At 48.1% G+C, this 21,677-nt stretch overlaps 1 protein-coding gene across 4 annotated transcripts in view; it reads left to right on the plus strand.

The window, feature by feature from the left end:
* FBLN7 (fibulin 7) overlaps window positions 1–20,884 on the plus strand; it is a 64,014-nt gene extending 43,130 nt beyond the window's left edge. For 2 of the 4 annotated variants that reach the window (XM_055400679.2, XM_055400680.2), the window contains exons 4-8: window positions 11,113–11,238; window positions 14,821–14,958; window positions 15,943–16,080; window positions 17,758–17,896; window positions 19,834–20,884. In XM_055400679.2, coding sequence (XP_055256654.2) covers window positions 11,113–11,238; window positions 14,821–14,958; window positions 15,943–16,080; window positions 17,758–17,896; window positions 19,834–20,206 — 914 coding nt within the window. In that variant the 3' untranslated portion in view covers window positions 20,207–20,884. The remainder of the gene's footprint in view (window positions 1–11,112; window positions 11,239–14,820; window positions 14,959–15,942; window positions 16,081–17,757; window positions 17,897–19,833) is intronic. The other 2 variants (XM_055400681.2, XM_055400682.2) reach the window with 1 other exon arrangement.
* The last annotated feature ends 793 nt before the right edge of the window (window positions 20,885–21,677 follow it).

Raw genomic sequence — 21,677 nt, forward strand, 5'->3', positions numbered from 1 at the left:
CACTTCATGGGAAATAGATGGTAAAACAGTGGAAACAGTGTCAGACTTTATTTTTTTGGGCTCCAAAATCACTGCGGATACTGATTGCAGCCATGAAATTAAAAGACGCTTGCTCCTTGGAAGGAAAGTTATGACCAACCTAGATAGCATATTAAAGAGCAGAGACATTACTTTGCCAACCAAGGTCCGTCTAGTCAAGGCTATGGTTTTTCCTGTGGTCATGTATGGATGTGAGAGTTGGACTCTGAAGAAAGCTGATTGCCGAAGAATTGATGCTTTTGAACTGTGGTGCTGGAGAAGACTCTTGAGAGTCCCTTGGACTGCAAGGAGATCCAACCAGTCCATTCTAAAGGAGATCAATCCTGGGTGTTCATTGGAAGGACTGATGCTAAAGCTGAAACTCCAATACTTTGGCCACCTCATGCGATGGGTTGACTCACTGGAAAAAACTCTGATGCTGGGAGTGATTGGGGGTAGGAGGAGACGGGGACGACAGAGAATGAGATGGCTGGATGGCAGCACCGACTCGATGGACATGAGTTTGAGTGAACTCCGGGAGTTGGTGATGGACAGGGAGGCCTGGCGTGCTGTGATTCATGGGGTCGCAAAGAGTCGGACACGACTGAGCGACTGAACTGTACTGAACTGAACTGATGGGGTGAGGACAGTTAAGGGCCTCTCTGAGGCAGGGACAGTGATGCTGGGATTGAAAGGATGAGCAGGATTCAACCAAGTGAAGATGGTCATTAGTGGGTGGCATGAGAAGGATGCCATTCCCGAAAGAGGGAGGAACATGTGCAAAGGCTTAGGAAGGGAAGAATTTGGCATGTTTGAGGAAATGACAAGGTAAAACATAGAACCTTGTTGCTGGAGCAACGTGTGAGCTGAGAACGAGTGAGGCTGGGTAGAGAGATTCCTGAGCCAGCTCTTATAGTCCTGAGGACTGGGTGGGTGGTAGGGGCTGTAGTTCTGAGAAAATAAGCCAGGTTTAAGAAGAGGGCTATACTGATTGGATGGGCACTCTGTGGCTGTGTAGACATGAACTGGAGATGACTAGAAGGGATGGATGCTGGGAAACCAGTGAGGTGGCTCTTAGCAGTTCCAGGGGCCAGATTGAACAGGGGACAGGGAAGACTGAAAGTGAACTGGGAGACAGCATCATGGAACTTATCCCACTAGGGATGTGAGCAGGAAAAGAGGGCAAGGTTCCCAGACTCCATCTTGGGTGACAGGGTGTATGGCGCCATGGACAGAGACAATGAAGACCCAGCGACAAATGTAGGTTTATTTTTGGTTGTTCTTGTTTTTATTTCACTATAGTTGATTTATAATAGTATGTTAGTTTCAGATGTACAGCTTCAGATTCTTTTCCATTGTAGGTTATGACAAGACACTGAATAGAGTTCCCTGTGCTACACAGTAAATTTGTGTTGTTTATTTTGTATATATATATATATATACAGTAGTTGTTGTTCTTGTTTAGTCTCTAGAGTTGTGCCCGACTCTTTGCGACCCCGTGGACGAAGCCTGCCAGGCTCCTCTGTCCATGGGATTTCCCTGATAAGAATTCCAGAGTGGGTTGCCATTTCCTTCTCCGGGGGATCTTCTTGACCCGGGGGTCGAACCTGCGCCTCCTGCACTGGCAGATGGTTCTGTACCACCGAGCCACTGGGGACGCCTGTATTTAGTAGTATGTATCTGCTAATTCCAAGCTCATTCAACACCCCCACCTCTCCCCGGTAACCACAATTTTGTTTTCGACGTCTGAGTCGGTTTCTGTTTTGCAGGTGAGTTGACTTGTATTGTCAATATTGAGGCAGAGGCCACATTTAAGTCTTATCATGTAATATTTGTCTTTGTGTGCTGACTTCAGTGTGACCATCTCCAGATGCATCCATGTTGCTGCAAATGGCATTATTTCTTTCTTTTTCCTGTTGTGGGGGATGTAAATGGTGGGGATTGTTTTTTTTTTTTAAACCTGTGTGTGGGTCCTTGATCAGAATACCATTTTCTGTGTGACATTGCAGTGGAGATCCATTCATTCAACCCACGGGACCATCACACCCAGCACCGTGCCCTGGTTACCAGTCCCAGGGAGGCTTTAAGCACTCTGCCCACTGCATCTTAATATTGGAGTCACCAAGGAAAATACTAGGCGGTTGGGCCCTGGATGAAGCAGCGCTGTCCTCATGCTTCTGGATAGTGCAAGGGCATCCATCCCCCAGGGTGGGCAAGTCTCTCAGCAGCGATTGCCCAGGGCAGCTTGCTTGTGTGCAGTGGAAGGATTCCCCACTTCACCAAGGAATCTGAAACACTGGAGTTTCAGGTGAGCCTGAGAGCCATCAGCATACAACCTCAGCTGAACTGAACAGCACTTGTGGAGCAGGAAGAAGGGAAATATATGGCCACATGAGGTGGTAAACCCAGCACAGGCCCTAGGAATGCTTCATCTCATGTTGCAGGCAGGTGCCAGGCCAAGTGGGGGGCCAGAGACTTCCTTTCCCAATAGAGCCAAGTGAACGGTTGGATGTCAAATCTGGAGTCAAGGGCAAAGGAGGGTCACAGAGATGCAGTTCGGAGTAATTTTATATTAGCGTGACAATGGTGCTTAAATGGGCTCCCCTGGTGGCTCAATGGTTAAGAATCCGCCGGCCGATGCAAGAGATGTGGGTTGAATCCCTGGTCCAGGAAGACCACTGGAGAAGGAAATGGCAACCCGCTCCTGTATTCTTGCCTGGGAAATACCATTGACTGGGAGCCTGGTGGATTACAGTCCTATGGGGTCGCACAAGAGTCAGACACGACTTAGCGACTGAGCACTCCTGTGTGGTGCTTAAATCCAGGACAGTGATCAGAGCACCCAGAGGAGAGGGCAGAGAGAGAAAAGAAGTAGCTCAGAACCCAGACAAAAGAGGGTGGAGGAGGCAGGCAGAGCCTGCAGAGGCAAACCAACGGGAGACTGCAGAAATCGCGGTGGTACAGCAGATTTGGCATCTGGAAGGTTATCCTGAAGCCAGAATAGAGCAAAGCTTTGCTTCTCTTACTTTTGGATCATGAGGCTTTCCTCAGAGACCTTTGAACAACATCTGAAAGAGCTGCCTTTGATAGAGTAGCTCCTTGATATTTGGTTACTGTGAAACCAACTGGCTGGCTGATTTATCAAATGTTTGAATGAATCAAATGATTGAATGAATGAACGGGGGATTATATTTTAAAACAATTTCCTTCTGACTTTTATCTGAGTAGAATATATATATATATATACATGCACAAATCTGGAAAACTCAGCAGTGGCCACAGGACTGGAAAAGGTCAGTTTTCATTCCAATTCCTAAGAAAGGCAAAGAATGCTCAAACTACCACACAATTGTACTCATCTCACATGTTAGTAAAGTAATGCTCAAAATTCTCCAAGTCAGGCTTCAGCAGTACGTGAACCGTGAACTTCCAGATGTTCAAGCTGGTTTTAGAAAAGGAAGAGGAGCCAGAGATCAAATTGCCAACATCCACTGGATCATTGAAAAAGCAAGAGCATTCCAGAAAAACATCTATTTCTGCTTTATTGACTATGCCAAAGCCTTTGACTGTGTGGATCACAATAAACTGTGGAAAATTCTAAAGGAGATGGGAATGCCAGACCACCTGACCTGCCTCTTGAGAAACCTGTATGCAGGTCAGGAAGCAACAGTTAGAACTGGACATGGAACAACAGACTGATTCCTAATAGGAAAAGGAGTACGTCAAGGCTGTATATTGTCATCCTGCTTATTTAACTTCTATGCAGAGTACATCACAAGAAACGCTGGGCTGGAGGAAGCACAAGCTGGAATCAAGATTGCTGGGAGAAATATCAATAACCTCAGATATGCAGATGACACCACCCTTATGGCAGAAAGTGAAGAGGAATAAAAATTCTCTTGATGAAAGTGAAAGAGGAGAGTGAAAAAATTGGCTTAACTTTTTAGTTAAGCTAATATTCAGAAAAGCTCAGTATTCAGAAAACTAAGATCATGGCATCCAGTCCCATCAGTTCATGGCAAACAGATGGGGAAACAGTAGCTGACTTTATGTTTTGGGCTCCAAAATCACTGTAGATGGTGACTGCAGCAATGAAATTAAAAGACTCCTTGGAAGGAAAGTTTTGACCAACCTGGACAGCATATTAAAAAGTAGAGACATTACTTTGCCAACAAAGGTCCATCTAGTCAAGGCTATGGTTTTTCCAGTGGTCATGTATGGATGTAAGAGTTGGACTATAAAGAAAGGTGAGAGCTGAAGAATTGATGCTTTTGAACTGTGGTGTTGGAGAAGACTCTTGAAAGTCCCTTGGACTGCAAGGAGATCCAACCAGTCCATCCTAAAGGAGACCAGTCCTGGGTGTTCATTAGAAGGACTGACTCATTTGAAAAGACCCTGATGCTGGGAAAGATTGAGGGCAGGAGGAGAAGGAGACAACAGAGGAGGAGATGGTTGGATGGCATCACCGACTCAATGGACATGGGTTTGGGTAAACTCCGGGAGTTGATAATGGACAGGGAGGCCTGGCATCCTGTGGTTCATGGGGTTGCAAAGAGTCGGACACAACTGAATGAATGAACTGAACTGAACACACACACACAACATTTCGTTGTATATATATACACACACACACTTTTCACTTACTTTCAGTATTCCATTGTATATGTGTGTATACGTATATCATATATATATGGGCTTCCCAGGTGGCTGGCGCTAGTGGTAAAGAACCCACTTGCCAATGCAGGAGACGCAGGAGACTCAAGTTCGATCCCTGGGTCAGGAAGATCCCCTGGAGGAGGGCACGGCAACCCATTCCAGTATTCTTCCCTGGAGAATGCCATGGACAGAGGAACCTGGCGGGCTACAGTCCATAGAGTCACAAAGAGTCAGACACAATTTGGAGCAGCTTAGCACAGCACAGCATGTATATATACCATATATCATATCTTCTTTATCCATTCATTAAGACAAGCAATCTTAATGCATTTTCCATTATGGAAAAATTCAAATACACGAAAGTAGAAAGAATAGTTTAATGGTCGTCATGTACTTATAGTCCAGTAATTATCAAGACAGCAAATCCTGTAACATCTTAAAGCCTCTAGTCAGGGGGAACACTTCTGCAGTTGCCTCTCTTGTTTTAGCACTTTGAGCCAGGGCGCACGTACGTTCTGTACATCACAGTTGGTTGCTGTGTGTCCTCCACCTTTTTAATCCATAGTCGTGTTGAAGAAGGCTGCTTCTCCTCTCTGTCTGCCATTCCTTTGAAGTTTACCTGTTGAAGAAAATGGGTTGTTTCCCACAACCTTGAATTTTTAAAAATTATTTATTTACTTTTTAGTTGCATTGGGTCTTCGTGGGTGCACTCAGACCTTCTCTAGTTGCAGGGAGCAGGCTTCTCATTGCGGCGGCTTCTCTTGTTGCAGAGCATGGGCTCTAGGTAGGATCTTCCCAGACAAGGATCAAGCCCGTGTCCCCTGCATTGACAGGTGGATTCTTAACCACTGGACCACCAGGGAAGCCTCCCACAACCTTGATTTTGCTCTCTGCATCCCTGTGGGATTATTTAACATGATCTGCATTTCTCTTTTTGGGGGGTCCAATTTCACTGAAATAAAATGACATATAGCACTGTATAAGTTTAAGGTGTTTAATAATGACTTGATTTTCATATACTCTGAAAAGATGACCACAGTAAGTTCAGTTAATGTGCATCATCTCATACAAATACAAAAAAAAAAGGTTTTTTTCCCTTGGGATTTAGTCGCTTAACAACTTTCAAATATACTACATAGCAGTCTTAAACATCACCTTCACATTGTACATAACATGCCTAGTACTTACGACTGGAAGTTTGTAAGTTTTTGGTCTCTGTATTTCTTATAAACTGGTAGCTTACTCCAGAGGCTTGATCAGATTCCAGTGAGATTTTTCTATCGTTTGGGCAGGACGGCAGCACACACTTCTGCCAGGAAGTCCCTGTGGTCCGTCGTCTCTCTTTTTGTGATGCTGAGCGTTGGTGAGCATCACCTCCCTCCTCACCCTGACCTCTGTCCAGTAGACTTCTCAAGAGGAACTCACAGGGCAGTTCCTGAGCTCTTACACTTTCAAAACATATGCAGCATTACCTACAATGACTGTTCAGTTGGACATAGAATACCTGTCTCACATTTTCTTTTCCTGAATATCTTAAATATATCCTTCCACATCTCCTATTTTAACTGTTATTGCTATCATAAGGATGCCCAAAGAATGTTTTTTCTTTTTCTTGAAAATCCAATAATTGTATTGGGATATGGATCAGTACTGGCATTTCTGGGTCAGTTGCCTCGGATATGGGGTTTATCTTTGCAACAGGAAGTTTCAGTGGCTGGAACAGTCTGGCCCCAAGGATCTCTCGAACTTCCCAAGACCTTTAAAGGTCCATTCTCTAATGGGTGGAGAATCCAATTAATTCCAACAAGGAAAGTTGGTGCAAATGAAAGAGATGGTCCAGATAAAAGTGAAAGAGGAGAGGACAGGGCAGAGTGGAGAAGGCATGAGCTGTCTTTAAAAACAACTAACGGGAGAGACTGTCAGGAAGTTGTTGTTGTTCAGTTGCTAAGTCATGTCCAACTCCTTGCAACCCCATGGACTGCAGCACACCAGGCTTCCTTATCCTTTACTATCTCCCTGAGCTTGCTCAAACTCATGTCCATTGAGTCAGTGATGCCAATCAACCATCTCATCCTCTGTCTTCCCCTTCTCCTCCTGCCCTCAGTCTTTCCTAGCATCAGAGTCTTTCCCAGTAAGTTGGCTCTTTGCATCAGGTGGCCAAAATATTGGAGCTTCAGCTTCAGCATCAGTCCTTTCAATGAATAGTCAGAAAGTTAGAAAAGCTATATGGGAAAACTTATTTCCCCTAAATATGAGTAACAGAAAAGGACTCTTGCCAAATCCTGTCCAAATTATTATAAGAAAACAAAGTAAACCCTCCACAGTCAATGAAGAAATCCCAGAAAGACATGCCCATACAAAAGATGAAAACTGTGACCTAGTACTTCCGGACAAATGGAAAGAAGTTAAAAATATAAAAATGATGAAAGGACAGCATACACAAAAATCAGAAAGCCTTAGAAATGAGGTGATTAAAGAAATGGAAAAGTTGAAGCAAGATGACAAAACACAGGAAACAAAAAATCAGATCATGCATGTGGAACATTTTGCTCAGTTCTGGGAAAATAGCAAGTGCTCAGTAAACAGATTAAAAGAGAATCATAATCCATGCTTTTGGCTTGCCAGCCTCTCCACAGCCTCTGCTAGTGTCCTCCTGTTTACAAATTGAAGGATGGTTGATTTATAATAGTGTTTTAGTTTCAGATGTGCAGCAAAGTGATTTGGAATCTGAAAGCTTTCAGATTATTTTCTGTTATAGATTATAATAAGATATTGACTAGAGTTCCCTGTGCTATACTGTAGGACCTTGTTGTCTGTCTATTTTATATACACTAACTGGACTGCAGCCCTCCAGGCTCCTCTGTCCATGGGATCCTCCAGGCAAGACTGGGGTGGATTGCCATTCCCTTCTCCAGGGAATCTTCCTGACCCAGGGATTGAACCCAGGTCACCTGCACTGCAGGCGGATTCTTTACCGTCTAAGCCACCAGGGAAGCCCTATATACTAACTAGTATCTGTTAATCCCATGCTCCTAATTTATCCCTCCTTTCCCCTTTAGTAACCATAATTTTGTTTTCTATGTCTGTGAGCCTGTGTCTGTTTTGTAAATGAGTTGATCTGTATTATTTTGTTAGATTCCACATGTAAGTGATATCATATGGTGTTTTTCTCTGTCTGGCTTTATTTAGTGTGATAATCTCTAGGTCCATCCACGTTGCTGCAACTGGCCATGTTTCATTCTTCTTTAGAGTTGAATAATATTCCACTGTATACATGTACCACATCTTCTTTATCCATTTGTCTGTTGGTGGATGCTAGAGTGCCACTCGGAGAAGGTAATGGCAACCCACTCCAGTACTTTTGCCTGGAAAATCCCATGGGCGAAGGAGCCTTGTGGGCTGCAGTCCATGGGGTTGCGAAGAGTCAGACGCGACTGAGCGACTTCACTTTCACTTTTCACTTTCATGCACTGGAGAAGGAAATGGCAACCCACTCCAGTGTTCTTGCCTGGAGAATCCCAGGGATGGGGGAGCCTGGCGGGCTGCCGTCTATAGGGTCGCGCAGAGTTGGACACGACTGAGGCGACTTAGCAGTAGCAGCAGCAGAGTGCCACTGTGAACACGGGTGTATGTATCTTTTTGATTTAGAGTTTGCATCTTTTCTGGATATATTCCCAGGAGTGGGTTTGTTGGATCATATGGTAGTTCTATTTTTAGTTTTTTTAAGAATCTCCATAGTGACTGAACTAGCTTACCTTCCTACCAGTGGTGTAGGAGGGTTCCCTTTTCTCCACACCCTCTCCAGCATTTGCTATTTGTAGACTTCTTGATGATGGCCACTCTGACCTGTGTGAGGTGGTCCCTCACTGTAGTTTTGATTTGCGTTTCTCTAATAACTGGTGATGTCACACATCTTTTCACTTTCCTGTAGGTCATCTGTGTCTTCTTCAGAGAAATGTCTATTTAGGTCGGCCCTCTTAACAGTTCTGAAGTCACCATGCACTAAACTAAATGCCACAGCTTGGACAGACTTGAATGTGATGACAGCTGTACTTCAGTCAGGACACAGAGAGTGTGCCAGAACTGGGCATTGGGCCATGGAATGCCTGACAGTGGATCAAGATAAGAAATGAGAGTCTGAATGGAGCCCATCTAAGAAATGAAAATCCTGGGCGACAAGATCCAGACAGGTGCTAGCATGCAGGGTCATGGGGCATCTCTTCATTCCTCTATCCCGTCAACAACTCCATCCCACTGCACCCTATCCACACCCACACCAGCCAAGTACAGCCAGGCTTAGTGCCTCCCACCGCAGGCCCTACGGGGGACACACACTGCTGCTGGTCCCCACCCCCTACAGAGCCAAACTGAAACAAGCTCAGGTTCACACTCTTTGGCTCTCAGCCTAGTGACCAGCCCACTTTCAGACTATGCTGGGGAGCAAGATGGCAGGAACAGGAATTCCATGCTCTGGGGCATTTGTGTTGTTTCAGACACATTCCTGAAAACCGGTTATCGGCAGAGAGAACGTGTGGGCGGGGGGCAGGAAGCTGAGGTTCCCTCCCCAGGCTGAGTTTCTGAGAAATTGGAAGGGCTCCTTCCCCAGGGAGAAGCAGCATTTCGGATGGTCTGGGTCCTTTCACAATGAACAGAATCCATGTAATTGTCTGCATAACTTCCCAATTACAAGGAGGCTGAGGGAAGCCAGAGTTCCTGCCAACCCACCCACAGGAAGGCTGCTGTTCTCATCAGGAGCAAAGCACCTTTTTCTGCCCCCTGATAGACACAGCAGGAAAGGATGCTCTGAGGCCAACAAGGAAGTGCTTCCAATTTCTTTCCCAAGATGCTGTGGTCAGGTCAATGAACTGACAAATCACTCCTCTTGGTGGAAATGGCCCGTGCCCTGAAACTGGGCTTAAGGAACTCATAGCAAGCGGATGTGGCCTGAGGGTTTAAAATCATTGTCTCCTCATTAGAAAATTTAGAAATGTTCACTGTGGAAAAATGGAAGGTTGTTTAAAAAAATGCTTTTGAACTGTGGTGCTGGAGAAGACTCTTGAGAGTCCCTTGGACAGCAAGGAGCTCAAACCAGTCAATCCTAAGGAAATCAACCCTGAATATTCATTGGAAGGACTGATGCTGAAACTCCAATTCTTTGGCAACCTGGTGGGAAGAGCCAACTCATTGGAAAAGACCCTGATGCTGGGAAAGGAGGAGAAGGGGGTGACAGAGAACGAGATGGTTGGATGGCATCACCAACTCAAAGGACATGAGTCTGAGCAAACTCTGGGAGATAGTGAAGGACATGGAAGCCTGGAATTCTGCAGTCTGTGGGGTTGCAAAGAGTTGGACGTGACTTATTGACTGAACAACAACAAAATAATTGTCAGTAAACAAAGAAAAATTACCCATAATCTACTACACAGAGAAAAATCTATTAAAGTCTATTAAACTTATTACATATTCATTTTATGACTGCTCCATGAGGCTTGCAGGATCTTAGTTTCCTAATCAGGAATTGAACCTGGACCCTCAGCAGTGAAAGCACAGAATCTTAACCACTGGACTGCCAGGGAATTCACTAGACCTATTAAATTGTTGAACATATTTAATATATCTCTCCAATAGCTCAGTTGGTAAAGAATCCACCTGCAATGCAGGAGACCCTGGTTCTCTTCCTGGGTCGGGAAGATCTGCTGGAGAAGGGAAAGGCTACCCACTCCAGTGTTCTGGCCTGGAGAATGCCAGGGACTATATGGCCCATGGGGTCGCAAAGAGCTGGACACGACTGAGCGAGTTTCACTTTCACTCTCACACGTTCTCCACAGAACTGTTGTATGTGTAAACAAGGAACCTTTTCCTTCTCAGGAAAAGGGAAAATTAAGGGTCAAGGTTAACTCCTCCCTATTCCCACAGGGTGGTTTGGAAAGAGTTATTTTTCTCCATCTCTGACCATTCTTATGGGCCATCTCTTGCTCTTATAGCCCCTTGAATTGAGCTCCTATTCAAAGAGGGTTCTACCTGGGCACTGGCTGATAGGGGCAGAGTTGAGAGGCAGTAAACTCTACTTAAAGGCAGTGTGGGCCCAGGACAACGTTGGTTCCTTCTGCCCAGCTGCAGCGTCTACACTGCAAATTAGAAAGCGGTGCCTCTGGGTGGAACTGGGCTGAAAGATGGGCAATTCTCGCAGGCAGAGCTCCAGGTGGGCACAGTGTGTGCCAGGGTCAGTGGCTTGTTGCATGCATGGTGGGCTACATCTAAGCCCCACTGGCTCCCTCCCAGCTCTTGCTCTTGCTGGAAGGGGCCAAGGCAAGGACAGAGCAGGGTGGGGAGTGGTCACAAGCTGGAGTCATCCTGTCATGAAAAGAAAGTGACCCCACCTTTGTGTTTCATTTTAGAATGAGAACTCATGCTTATATTTGAAATTTGTTTTCCTAGATATCAGTGAATGCTCCAGCCAGCCTTGTCAGAATGGTGGCACGTGTGTGGAAGGTGTCAACCAGTACAAATGCATTTGTCCTCCCGGAAGGACTGGGAGCCGCTGTCAGCATCAGGCCCAGACTGGTACGTAGCAGCTATGGGGCCAGGGAGGACAGTTTGTTATCAAGAAGGGAGGATCCTAGTCACGGGACACCAAAGGCAGACCAGTAGGATGTTCTCTCTGGCTTACATCATAGATCCCTCTGGTTCCCTGAGATAGTTATTTGGGATGGCGCTTAGTTCTTTTGTGGAACCAGAGTTTTGATCCTTCCCAGGTGGCTCAGTGGTAGAGAATCTACCCGCCAGTGCAGGAGAAGTGGGTTCAATCCCTGGGTTGGAAGGGGCCCTGGAGTAGGAAATGACAACCCACTCCAGTGTTCTCGCCTGGAGAATTCCATGGACAGAAGAGCCTGGCGGGCTACAGTCCATGGAGTTGCAAAGAGTCAGAGATGACTGAGCACACACACATGGAAGAAGATGCAAGTGGAAGGACTGAGTCCCACCCTAAAACCCTCCAGATTTGGAACTTGGCCTGAGAAGCTTCCTTGCTGCCACCTTGACGTGGTTGACTTTCCTCTCCACTTCAGCAGAACAGCTTCTCCTGCAAATATTCCCTGCAAAATTCATAGTTACTGATACAGCATTTTCAGAGCTGGGTAAACTAGACGTTCAACTGGTGATGAGGTTATGATCCACATTTGAGTCCCAGCATTTCTGCAGCCAGAGGTCTAGGTGCCACATGGTGGCTGTTTTTGCAGTGAAAGTCACTCAGTCGTGGCTGTTTTTGCAGGTGCCAAGAAAATCTGATGATAAGGAGTCTATGGGAGATGGGGGGCAGTGCCATGCTATGCTGCAACCATCTTTTTATTTTTGGCTTCCCCCATGTGTAGCTTGTAGGATCTTAATTCCCCGACCAAGGATTGAATTGAACCCATGCCCTCGGCAGTGAAAGCTGAGTCCTAACCACTGGACCACCAGGGGATTCCCTGAGCAAACATTTCTCATATAAGAAAGTCAGACCCTAAAGATGTCCTGTTCCTTTGCCAGAAAAGCCTGGGGTGTCTGTGTGGTTGTCTTCTGAGTAAAATCTCAGTATAGGGGAAGGAATTGGTGGTTAGCAGAGAACAAGCTTTGTCAGTACTTGATATCTTTCCATTGGACCCAGCTCAAGGTCCAGTTTAAGTTTTGTCCCCAGAGATTTGCTGCTTAATGTGTCTTGATTCCGTTCAGCTGAGTCACCCTCCTGGGTCCCCTGAGGTCCCCTGAGAGCCTGAGGTCCCCTGACAGTGCCTGTCCCTGGAGTTGCCCTACATGGAAACAGCCCCACTCCTCCTCCTACTTAGTACCAGGAAGGAAAAAGAAATAGCTACATTTCAATCCAACTGTGCTATCCTGAACACTGGATCTAAGCTCCACCTGTCTGGGCATCCACTATTGGAACCTTCAGGCTCTAGGGCACAGATCCCCAGGCTCCTGGATCCTCAGGTCCAGGGCACAGTTAATATAGAAATTATCCCCATGACAGGAATCTCTGCAAGGAAGTGGAAGGAGGGAATGAGCAGGCGCATCTGAAGCTAGTTTATGTCTTGCAGGATCCCCGTGAGCAATGTGAACAACAGCCCAGCACAGCCCGGGCTTTTGGCTCACCTGGTCCCCCAGCCTACAGCCTTCCTTCTCATCAGCTCTGCCCCTGTCTTTCTGGCTCCCAGGGGGAGCCTCTCTTTGATTACTTTAAAAACAAAGCAAAACACATTCACCGTTTTTGTTCACATTGTAAAATATACATAACAAAATCTACCACTTTAAGTGTGTGGTTCAGTGGCATTAATACCTTGCAGAATTGAAACTCTATGTCCATGAAGCAACTTCTTCCCATCTCCCCATCAATCATTCTGTTCTCTGTCTGGATGAATTTGATGACTCCAGTGGGATGACTAAGTGTCCTCTTGTGCATCAGATAACATCTATCACCAATCCCTGTAACCATGGAGAGTCTGAAATCCTTTGAAAGCTTTCAAAAATTAACACTTTTTTTTTTTTTTTACTGAATTATAATCTTGGTTGAAACAAACAAAAACCTTCGACACTTCAGGAAAATATTTTAAAATTACAAAAAAAGAACCCAGATAAAAAGGTAGTGTCTTAAGCTATGTAGATTTTTTATTTTTTGAATTTTTACTTTTTAGCCATGCTATGCAGCATGGTTCCAAACCTGCACCCTCTGCATGTGAAGTACAGTCTTAACCACTGGACTGCCAGGAAAGTCTCACCATAGATTTTTTTTTAAGTATTTTAAAATGTCAGTGTTTGGCAAAACCAATACAATAATGTAAAGTAATTAGCCTCCAATTAAAATAAATAAATTTAAAAAAAAGATGCAGCAAGCTTGTAATGTACTACTTTGTAGAAGAAATAGGAGGCATTTTCATCTTTATTATTGTTCTTTTTATGCAAACACTTTGATGGTAATAAATATTTATATCCTCTGTAAAAAAAATTATTTTTCATTGCGGTATAGTTGATTTAGTTTCTGCTATACAGCAAAGTGAATCAGTTATACATATACATATATCCACTCTTTTTTAGATTCTTTTCTAAAATATATATATGGATTGACATGTTTGCTCAGTGGTGTCTGACTCTTTGCAACCCCATGGACTATAGTCCACCAGGCTCCTCCGTCCATGGGATTTTCCAGGCAAAAATACTGGAGTGGGTTGCCGTTTCCTTCTCCAGGGGATCTTCCCAACCCAGGGATTGAGCTTGGGTCTCCTGCACTGCAGGCAGACACTTTACCATCTGAGCCACCAGGGGAACCCAATATATTATATATAGTTGTTGCTGTTATTGCTTAGTCACTCAGTCATGTCCAACTCTTTTGTGACCCCATGGACTGTAGCCTGCCAGGCTCCTCTGTCTATGGAATTCTCCAGGCGAGAATACTGGAGTGGGTTACCGTTTCCTTCTCCAGGGGGTTTTCCTGACCTTGGGATTGAACCCACGTCTCTTGCATTGGCAGGTGGATTCTTTGCCACTGAGCCACCAGGGAAACATATATATATATATATTCATACATATACACTACTATATATAGTAGTGTAGGGTGTATAGTCAATCCCAGTCTCCCAATTTATCCCTCCCGTCCTTACCCCTTGGTAAGCATAAGTTTCTTTTCTACAGCTGTGACTCTATTTCTGTTTTGTAAATAGGTTCATTTGTACCATTGGTTTTAGATTCCACAAATAAGTGATATCATATGATATCTGTCTTTGATTTCGATCAGAATGACAATCTCTAGGTCCATTCATGTGGCTGCAAGTGGCATTATTTCGAGAAACTGCACAGTTGTAAACTCCAGTGATCACTGCTAGGGTCCTGGTGCTTTAAGCCTTTGAAAGTGGAACGCGGATTTCACCTCACTGTGGTCCTCTGCGTGCAGTCGTGTCGCCTGCTTTTCGTGCATCATTCCTTTCGGGCGCGTCCCCTTGTCTTCCGCCCCTTTGGGGTGGGCGCTGGATCACCGGCTGAGTTTCGGTTAATTCCGTGTCTTTCCTCTCCCTACTCCAGAGTAAGCTCTGAGAAGGGGCCGCGCCCCGATCTCGGGCCTCCCCCAAGGTCAGGCCCCGGTGCGCCAGGCCCGGCCCTGAGGATGTCTTCTCCCCGCAGCCGCCCCCGAGGGCAGCGAGGCAGGGGACGCCGCCTTCAGCCGCGCGCCGCGATGCGCGCAGGTGGAGCGGACGCAGCACTGCAGCTGCGAAGCCGGATTCCACCTGAGCGGCGCCGCCGCCGCCAGCGTCTGCCAGGGTAGGCGCGGGCTCGACCGGGGGAGCGGACGAGGGGGTCGTGGGGAGAGGGGCTCCCACCCGCCGCCCTCCCGGGGGGTGCGCCCGCGCCCAGGTGTAGGTGCGAATGGGCGGGCGGCTTCCTGGGCGTGGTCTCAGAAAGCCCCGCACCTTGCTGCTTAGGTAAGTAGGTGTGGACCTGATGGATGCTAGGACACAGCTAGCGCGGAGACCTCGGGAGCGGTTCTAAGAAAACCAGACTAGAGAAAGCATCCAGGGGTCCCCGGTCTACCCCTATTCATGCGCACTCGTGTAGAAGTGCCCCTCCCTCCCGGCTAGGATTGCAAGGCAGGTGGCAGGGTGGAGCTGGAATGACAGCCCCTCACCATACCCCGTCCCTCTCCCCAGAGCTGTGCAGGGGCTTGGGCTCATTCTCTGGGCCCCTCTCTGCTTAGTCTTACTGACTGGCCCACTTTTGCAAACCTCATCCTGATTATCAGACTTCCATCTGAGAACGACTCAAACCAGCGATTCCAACCTAAGAGTTGCCTAGTTGTTGCCAACGGCCCCATTTTACAGCCACAGAAGCCGTCTTACACCCGTTCTCTAAGATGAGAAGGATTAAGGCGGGGCGGGGAACCAGGGCGGAAATCTGGGTCCGCCGCCCCACGCTTTGCTCCCTGGGGAGCAAGGTACTTGCCAGGTTGGACTTGGCAGCCTCGCTGGGTCTGCCCAGTAGTCATTAGCCTTAGAGGAGCAGCCCAGGGTCCCCGTATCAGCTCCCTCACCTCCTCCCTGCGGCCCTCCAGGTCCTTGGCTTGGGAGAACGGGGAGCACTCCCGCTTCTCTTCTGAGTCCCCTGCGGGGCATCCGCCTTGGCGGCCCCTGCAGACCCCGCCCGGTAGCCACAGCTGCCCGCGATGGTGACACAGCAGCCATCCTGGGTCACGGCTGGTGGCCGCCCACTGGTGGCTCCTGGAGTCATGCTGGGCACTTCTGTCCCCAGATGTGAACGAATGCGAGCTCTATGGACAGGAGGGGCGCCCCCGGCTCTGCATGCACGCCTGCGAGAACACGCCCGGCTCCTACCGCTGTGTCTGCCCCGGTGGATACCGGACTCTGGCCGATGGGAAGAGCTGTGAGGGTGAGTGAGGCGGCGGCGGAGGAAGGTGGTCCCAGACTGTGGCTCGGAACTACTGTGGGGGGAGGGGAGGGCAGAGGGCTCCTCTGCGGACGTGCCATCCAAGCCGACAGGGAGCTGCCCAGTGACGTCCTCGCGGGCCCGTGGCCGGGCTCAGAGCAGAGGGTAACCTGGGACTAGAGGAAGAAGGCATCCAGATAGTCATAGCCATCGTCCACCCATCCATCATGCATCATCTGTCCATCACCTATCCCCCTTTCCTTCTATCCTACGAGTATTCACAAAGGCCCCTGTAGGATTGTGTGGGGTTTGAAAAGAAGCCTAGCCTCCAGGCCAGGAGCAGAGAACATAGAAAGGGCACGATATTAGCCGCGGAGGGCAGACTCCGGGTCTCACTGGCTGAGGGGGAGGCAGGTCGAGAGAAGTGTTGTGACCAGTGACACTCATTCGTGCCCTCCAGCACCTCTGTAACCTGTCATGTCCAGAGGGGGCGGATGGGATCCTGGGGAGGAGAGCTCCCCAGGACTGCTAGCAGACCCGGATTTCTAATAGTTAAGAGCGACAGGGCTTCCAGTTAGAAGAATCAGCGTTGCACATTTTGGAAAGTTCACTGCATGTGCAGCACCTTTTGCAGTGCCTGCTGGTGCCGTTCATGTGGGCCCATCAGTGATGGACGGGTGGCCGGAGATCTTCCTCATTGGGTGCCCACTATTTCTTCTTTTTTTACACCCATGGATTTTTATTTTTTTGGAGTTTAGTTGCTTTACAATGTTGTGTTAGTTTCTACTGTACAGCAAAGTTATACATATATACATGTTGTATAAAAGCTGACTTAAAATGCAATATCCAAAAAACTGGGATCACGGCCTCCTGTCCCATCACTTTATGGCAAATAGAAGGAGAAAAAGGGGAAACAATGGCACATTTATTTTCTAGGACTTCAAAATCACTGCGGATGGTGACCGCAGCCATGAAATTAAAAGATGCTTGCTTCTTGAAAGAAAAGCTATGACAAACCTAGACAGTATATTAAAAAGCAGAGACATCACTTTGCAGACAAAGGTTCGGATAATCAAAGCTATGGTTTTTCCAGTTGTCATGTACACATGTGAAAGTAGGACCATGAAGAAGGCTGAGTGCCAAAAATTTGATGCTTTCCAACTGTGGTGTTAGAGAAGACACTTAAGAGTCCCTTGGACTGGAAGGAGATCAAATCAGTCCACCCTAAAGGAAACCAACCCTGAATATTCATTGGAAGGACTGATGCTGAAGCTGAAGCTCCAATACTTTGGCCACCGGATACGAAGAACTGACTCGTTGGAAAAGACCCTGAAGCTGGGAAAGACTGAGGGCAGGAGGAGAAGGGGGTGACAAAGGATGAGATGGTTGGATGGCATCACTGAATCAATGGACATGAGTTTGAGCAAACTCAGGGAGATAGTGAAGAACAGGGAAGCCTGGCGTGCTGCAGTCCTGTGGGTCACAAAGAGAAACGACTTGGTGATTGAAGAGCTGCTCTTTTTTAGATTCTTTTCCCATGTGGAGCATGACTGAGTACTGAGTAGAGGTCCCTGTGCTTCACAGTAGGCTCTTACTAGTTGTCTGTTGTATATAGAGTATCGTGCGTATGTTCATCCCAAGCTCCATTTACCCGCGCCCTGCCCTCACCTGGTATTTCAGATGTTGATGAATGTGTGAGCCCACAGCCTGTGTGCCCCCGGGGGACCGTGTGCATCAACACGGGTGGAGGTTTCCAGTGCGTCAGCCCAGAGTGCCCCGAGGGCAGCGGCAATGTGAGCTACGTGAAGACATCTCCGTTGTGAGTATGACTAGGGCCACCCTCAGCTGAGTGCATTCACCCTTCACCCAGGCCTCCCCAGGGGTGGGCTGCATTCTTCCTAGATGTTCTCGGGAGAAGGTACAAGTATGTCTGATGAGAGGACAGTGCTGTGTCTGGCTTCTCGGAGCTTCCGTCGGTGTCCTCTTCAGGTTTGCATTGAATGTGCTGCTGCCCTGGGTAGTAGGAATGATGTTCCTGAGCGCTCCCCTGAGGACAGGGAGGCCACTAGGAGGAAGAGGGCAGTGGTGAGGCTGCGAGGAGGTATGTACTGTACAAAGATTCGGAAGAGGATCACTTCCTGTGTTCACAGGGTACCTGTACACTTTGCATTATATCACTCTTCTTTTCTGCTGCTACTAGGAGTTTTGATTTCTAGTAACTCAGCCCCTCACAGACTTTTTTTTTTTCTTCAAAAAGTGAAGACAGGCTTTTAAGGAGAATAACTGCAACTATCACAAATGACACATATTTTCTCTGAGAGAGAGATCACAAGAGCCTTAGCATTGTCTTTAGAATGTGTTGACCCAGTGAAGCAGCTCCTTGAATAGCTGTGGGGGCTACAGCAGGTTAGAAGTGGCAAGAAAGTTGGTGGCAGTTATTCACCGAGAGTGAAGACACCAGGTTCTTCCTGCAGTGTCACATCGTGAAGGGACGGAGGGACCTGTATGTCCGGCCTTGGCAGATCTCCCCGATGAACAGCCAGAAGTGCTGTTTGACCTCCTTAACAGGGATGGTCTGAGCCACCAGAATTGCTAAATTACATCTGTCTCTTGCATCTTGGTGGTGCTAGTAGTGAAGAACCGCCTGCCAGTGCAGGAGACTTAAGAGACGTGGGTTCGATCCCTGAGTCAGGAAGATCCCCTGGAGGAGGGCATGGCAACCCACTCCAGTATTCTTGCCTGGAGAATTCCATGGACAGAGGAGCCTAACAGGCTACAGTCCCTGGGGTCGCAAAGAGTCAGACAGAACTGAATCAACTTAGCACTCACGCTTGCACTGAATGAGGTGAACAGAGAAAAAAACCCAAAAACTATCAAAGCACTTTCACAGGACCTTGACTCCACATACCTAAGGAAGGCAGAGTGTCCTGCTTAAGAATGAACACTGGGGGAATTCCCTGTTGGTTCAGCAGTTTGGATTCAGTGCTTTCCCTGCTGTGGCCCAGGTTCAATCCCTGGTTGGGGAGCTAAGATCCCTTAAGCCATGGGAAACCGTCAAAAAGAAAGAAAGAATACTGGGTGTTTAGTAAGCTCACCACATGTGGAGAACCACACTCTAGGATGTCACCAGCTAACTGCTGGGGTCTCAGCATATTAGAAGGGGCACCTGGTTTGAATGCTAGCACCAACATCATTGAACCTTCCCCGGCTTTATTTTTCTACAGAAACGGTGAAAGAAAAAGGGCTTCCCTGGTGGCTCAGGTGGTAAAGAATCCGCCTGCAATGCAGGAGATCTGGGTTCGATCCCTGGGTTGGGAAGATCCCCTGGAGAAGGGAACGGCAACCCACTCCAGTTCTGGCCTGGAGAATTCCATAGACAGAGAAGCCTGGTGGGCTGCACATTCCAGAGGGTTGCAGAGAGTCGGAAACAGTAGTAATAGCATAATATAGTAGTAATAGCATATACTAGTAGTAATAGCATAGTATGTAAATGGTAGTAATAGCATATATAAACATACATGCACACCCAGACATACATGGACAGGTGGGTCATGGGAAGTACCTTTACTTGGCCTGACACCAACCATGCTCCCTGACCTGTGGTTCTGGAGTGCCCGTGTCAAGGAACACATGGCTGGAGGGGTCACTCCAGTGCCTCTTTAGGAAGGCAAGTGGGACAGACCAGCCTAGTCAGAGCAACCCCTGCTGACTTCTCCCAAGGCTGAGTGTCCCCTACGTTTTGCCTCTCTGTTCCAGCCAGTGTGAACGGAACCCCTGCCCCATGGACAGCAGGCCCTGCCGCCACATGCCCAAGACAATCTCCTTCCACTACCTGTCTCTGCCCTCCAACCTGAAGACGCCCATCACACTCTTCCGCATGGCCACAGCCTCAGCCCCCGGTCGGCCGGGGCCCAACAGCCTGCGCTTCGGGATCGTGGGTGGGAACAGCCGCGGCCACTTCGTGATGCAGCGCTCAGACCGCCAGACTGGGGAGCTGATTCTGGTCCAGACCTTGGAGGGGCCTCAGACGCTGGAGGTGGACGTTGACATGTCCGAATACCTGGACCGCTCTTTCCAGGCCAGCCACGTGTCCAAGGTCACCATCTTTGTGTCCCCTTATGACTTCTGAGGCGGTTCTGGGGTCCGGGTGCAGCAGCCTGGGCTCTTTTCTCTTCCGCAGAAATGTAGCTGTAGGCATGGGCCGCAGCAGACCTCTCTCCAGACCTGCCTGTCCCGTGGCTCCCAGGGCAGCACCGCGCGCTGTCCCATGATGCTGAAGTGCAAACCCAAAGCCCAGACTATTGTGTCATATGTTTTTCTGCTTTAAGGCCTCCCATTAGATGATGCACTTTCTCAAATCTTTGTTTTCTTTTTAACAGGGGAACGGGCAGCTTGTCGAAATGCTGCACGAATGGCGTTACCAGTTTGAACTAGCTGGGGAGGGAGGAGCTTGTGGCCTATGTCTGAGATGGTGGCCCAGCCTCTGTATCGTTAGCGTCAGGCCTCGTTATTGCAGGGGTTCCGGGCGCGCTGAGGGTGCATCATGCCCCTGTGCGTGTGGCGTGGGGGGCGGGCTCCTGCCGCGACTCGGCCCGTTCTTCTGTCTGCACTTCCCTTTGCGTCACGCGGCTGGCCTTCTCACCAGAGAGCCACGGCAGGGCTGGACCCCCACGCAGATTCTTCTGGACCAAGGAGCCAGAGTTTATGTGCAGATTCTGCCTGAATGAATTCCCTTTCGAGAAACCATATCTCAAAACATAACCTGGTATGATAACTGAAAAAATAAAGTCTGTTGCTTGTCTCTGCCCATCTGGCCTCTCCCTGACCATGAGCTAACCCAGTTCTTCCCAGGAAGGGGTACCTGGTCCTCTCCTGTCTAGGCTGGAATAAACTGGGATAAACAAATGAGAAAGGAAACACAGAGGTGATGTAGGATTGCTCCATCAATAGGAATTTGGCTTGGCTATGTGGGAGACTGGTAAGGCAACATCTGCCCATGGAAAGTTTAAGAAAACGCTCGAGTCGCCATTGGGTCCCGGCTTCCCCGGTTGCTCAGCTGGGAAAACATCTGCCAGCCAGTGCAGGAGACCAAAGAGACACAGGTTCCATCCTTAGGTTGGGGAGATCCCCTGGAGAAGGAAATGGCAACCCGCCCCTCCCCCGGCCAGTATTCTCACCTGGAGAATATCATGGACAGAGGAGAATGGTGGTCGACAGTCCATGGGGTCACAGAGTTGGACACAAGTGAGCACACATAACCATTGATTCCAGGGCCTTCTACTCCTGATGGAGGAGCCCAGTGGTGACACCCTCCAGTGACTGAGTCTCGAACACTGTCTCTGGTGCTAGGAGTTGGGGGGGGTGGTGACAGTTCAAAAGACAACTTAGATGCTAACTGAGTCATCGGGAAGTCACGTTCATCCAGGTGAGATTTCATCCCAGATGTCCTACTGAAAAATTCTTTGTATTGCCCTTGGTGTGAGGTGGTGCCTGAGGGAGTGTATTGCCAGTCTAGTGATCAAGCCCTACGCCAAGGTGGTCCCTAGGACACCTCTCTTTGTATTACGTCATGGACTGAAACACAGCCAAGAATTCCTTCT

Source organism: Moschus berezovskii, chromosome 11, assembly GCF_049115385.1.
Source record: "Moschus berezovskii isolate FMDL1 chromosome 11, NW_MosBer_1.0, whole genome shotgun sequence".
In the NCBI taxonomy this organism is placed as follows: Eukaryota; Metazoa; Chordata; class Mammalia; order Artiodactyla; family Moschidae; genus Moschus; species Moschus berezovskii.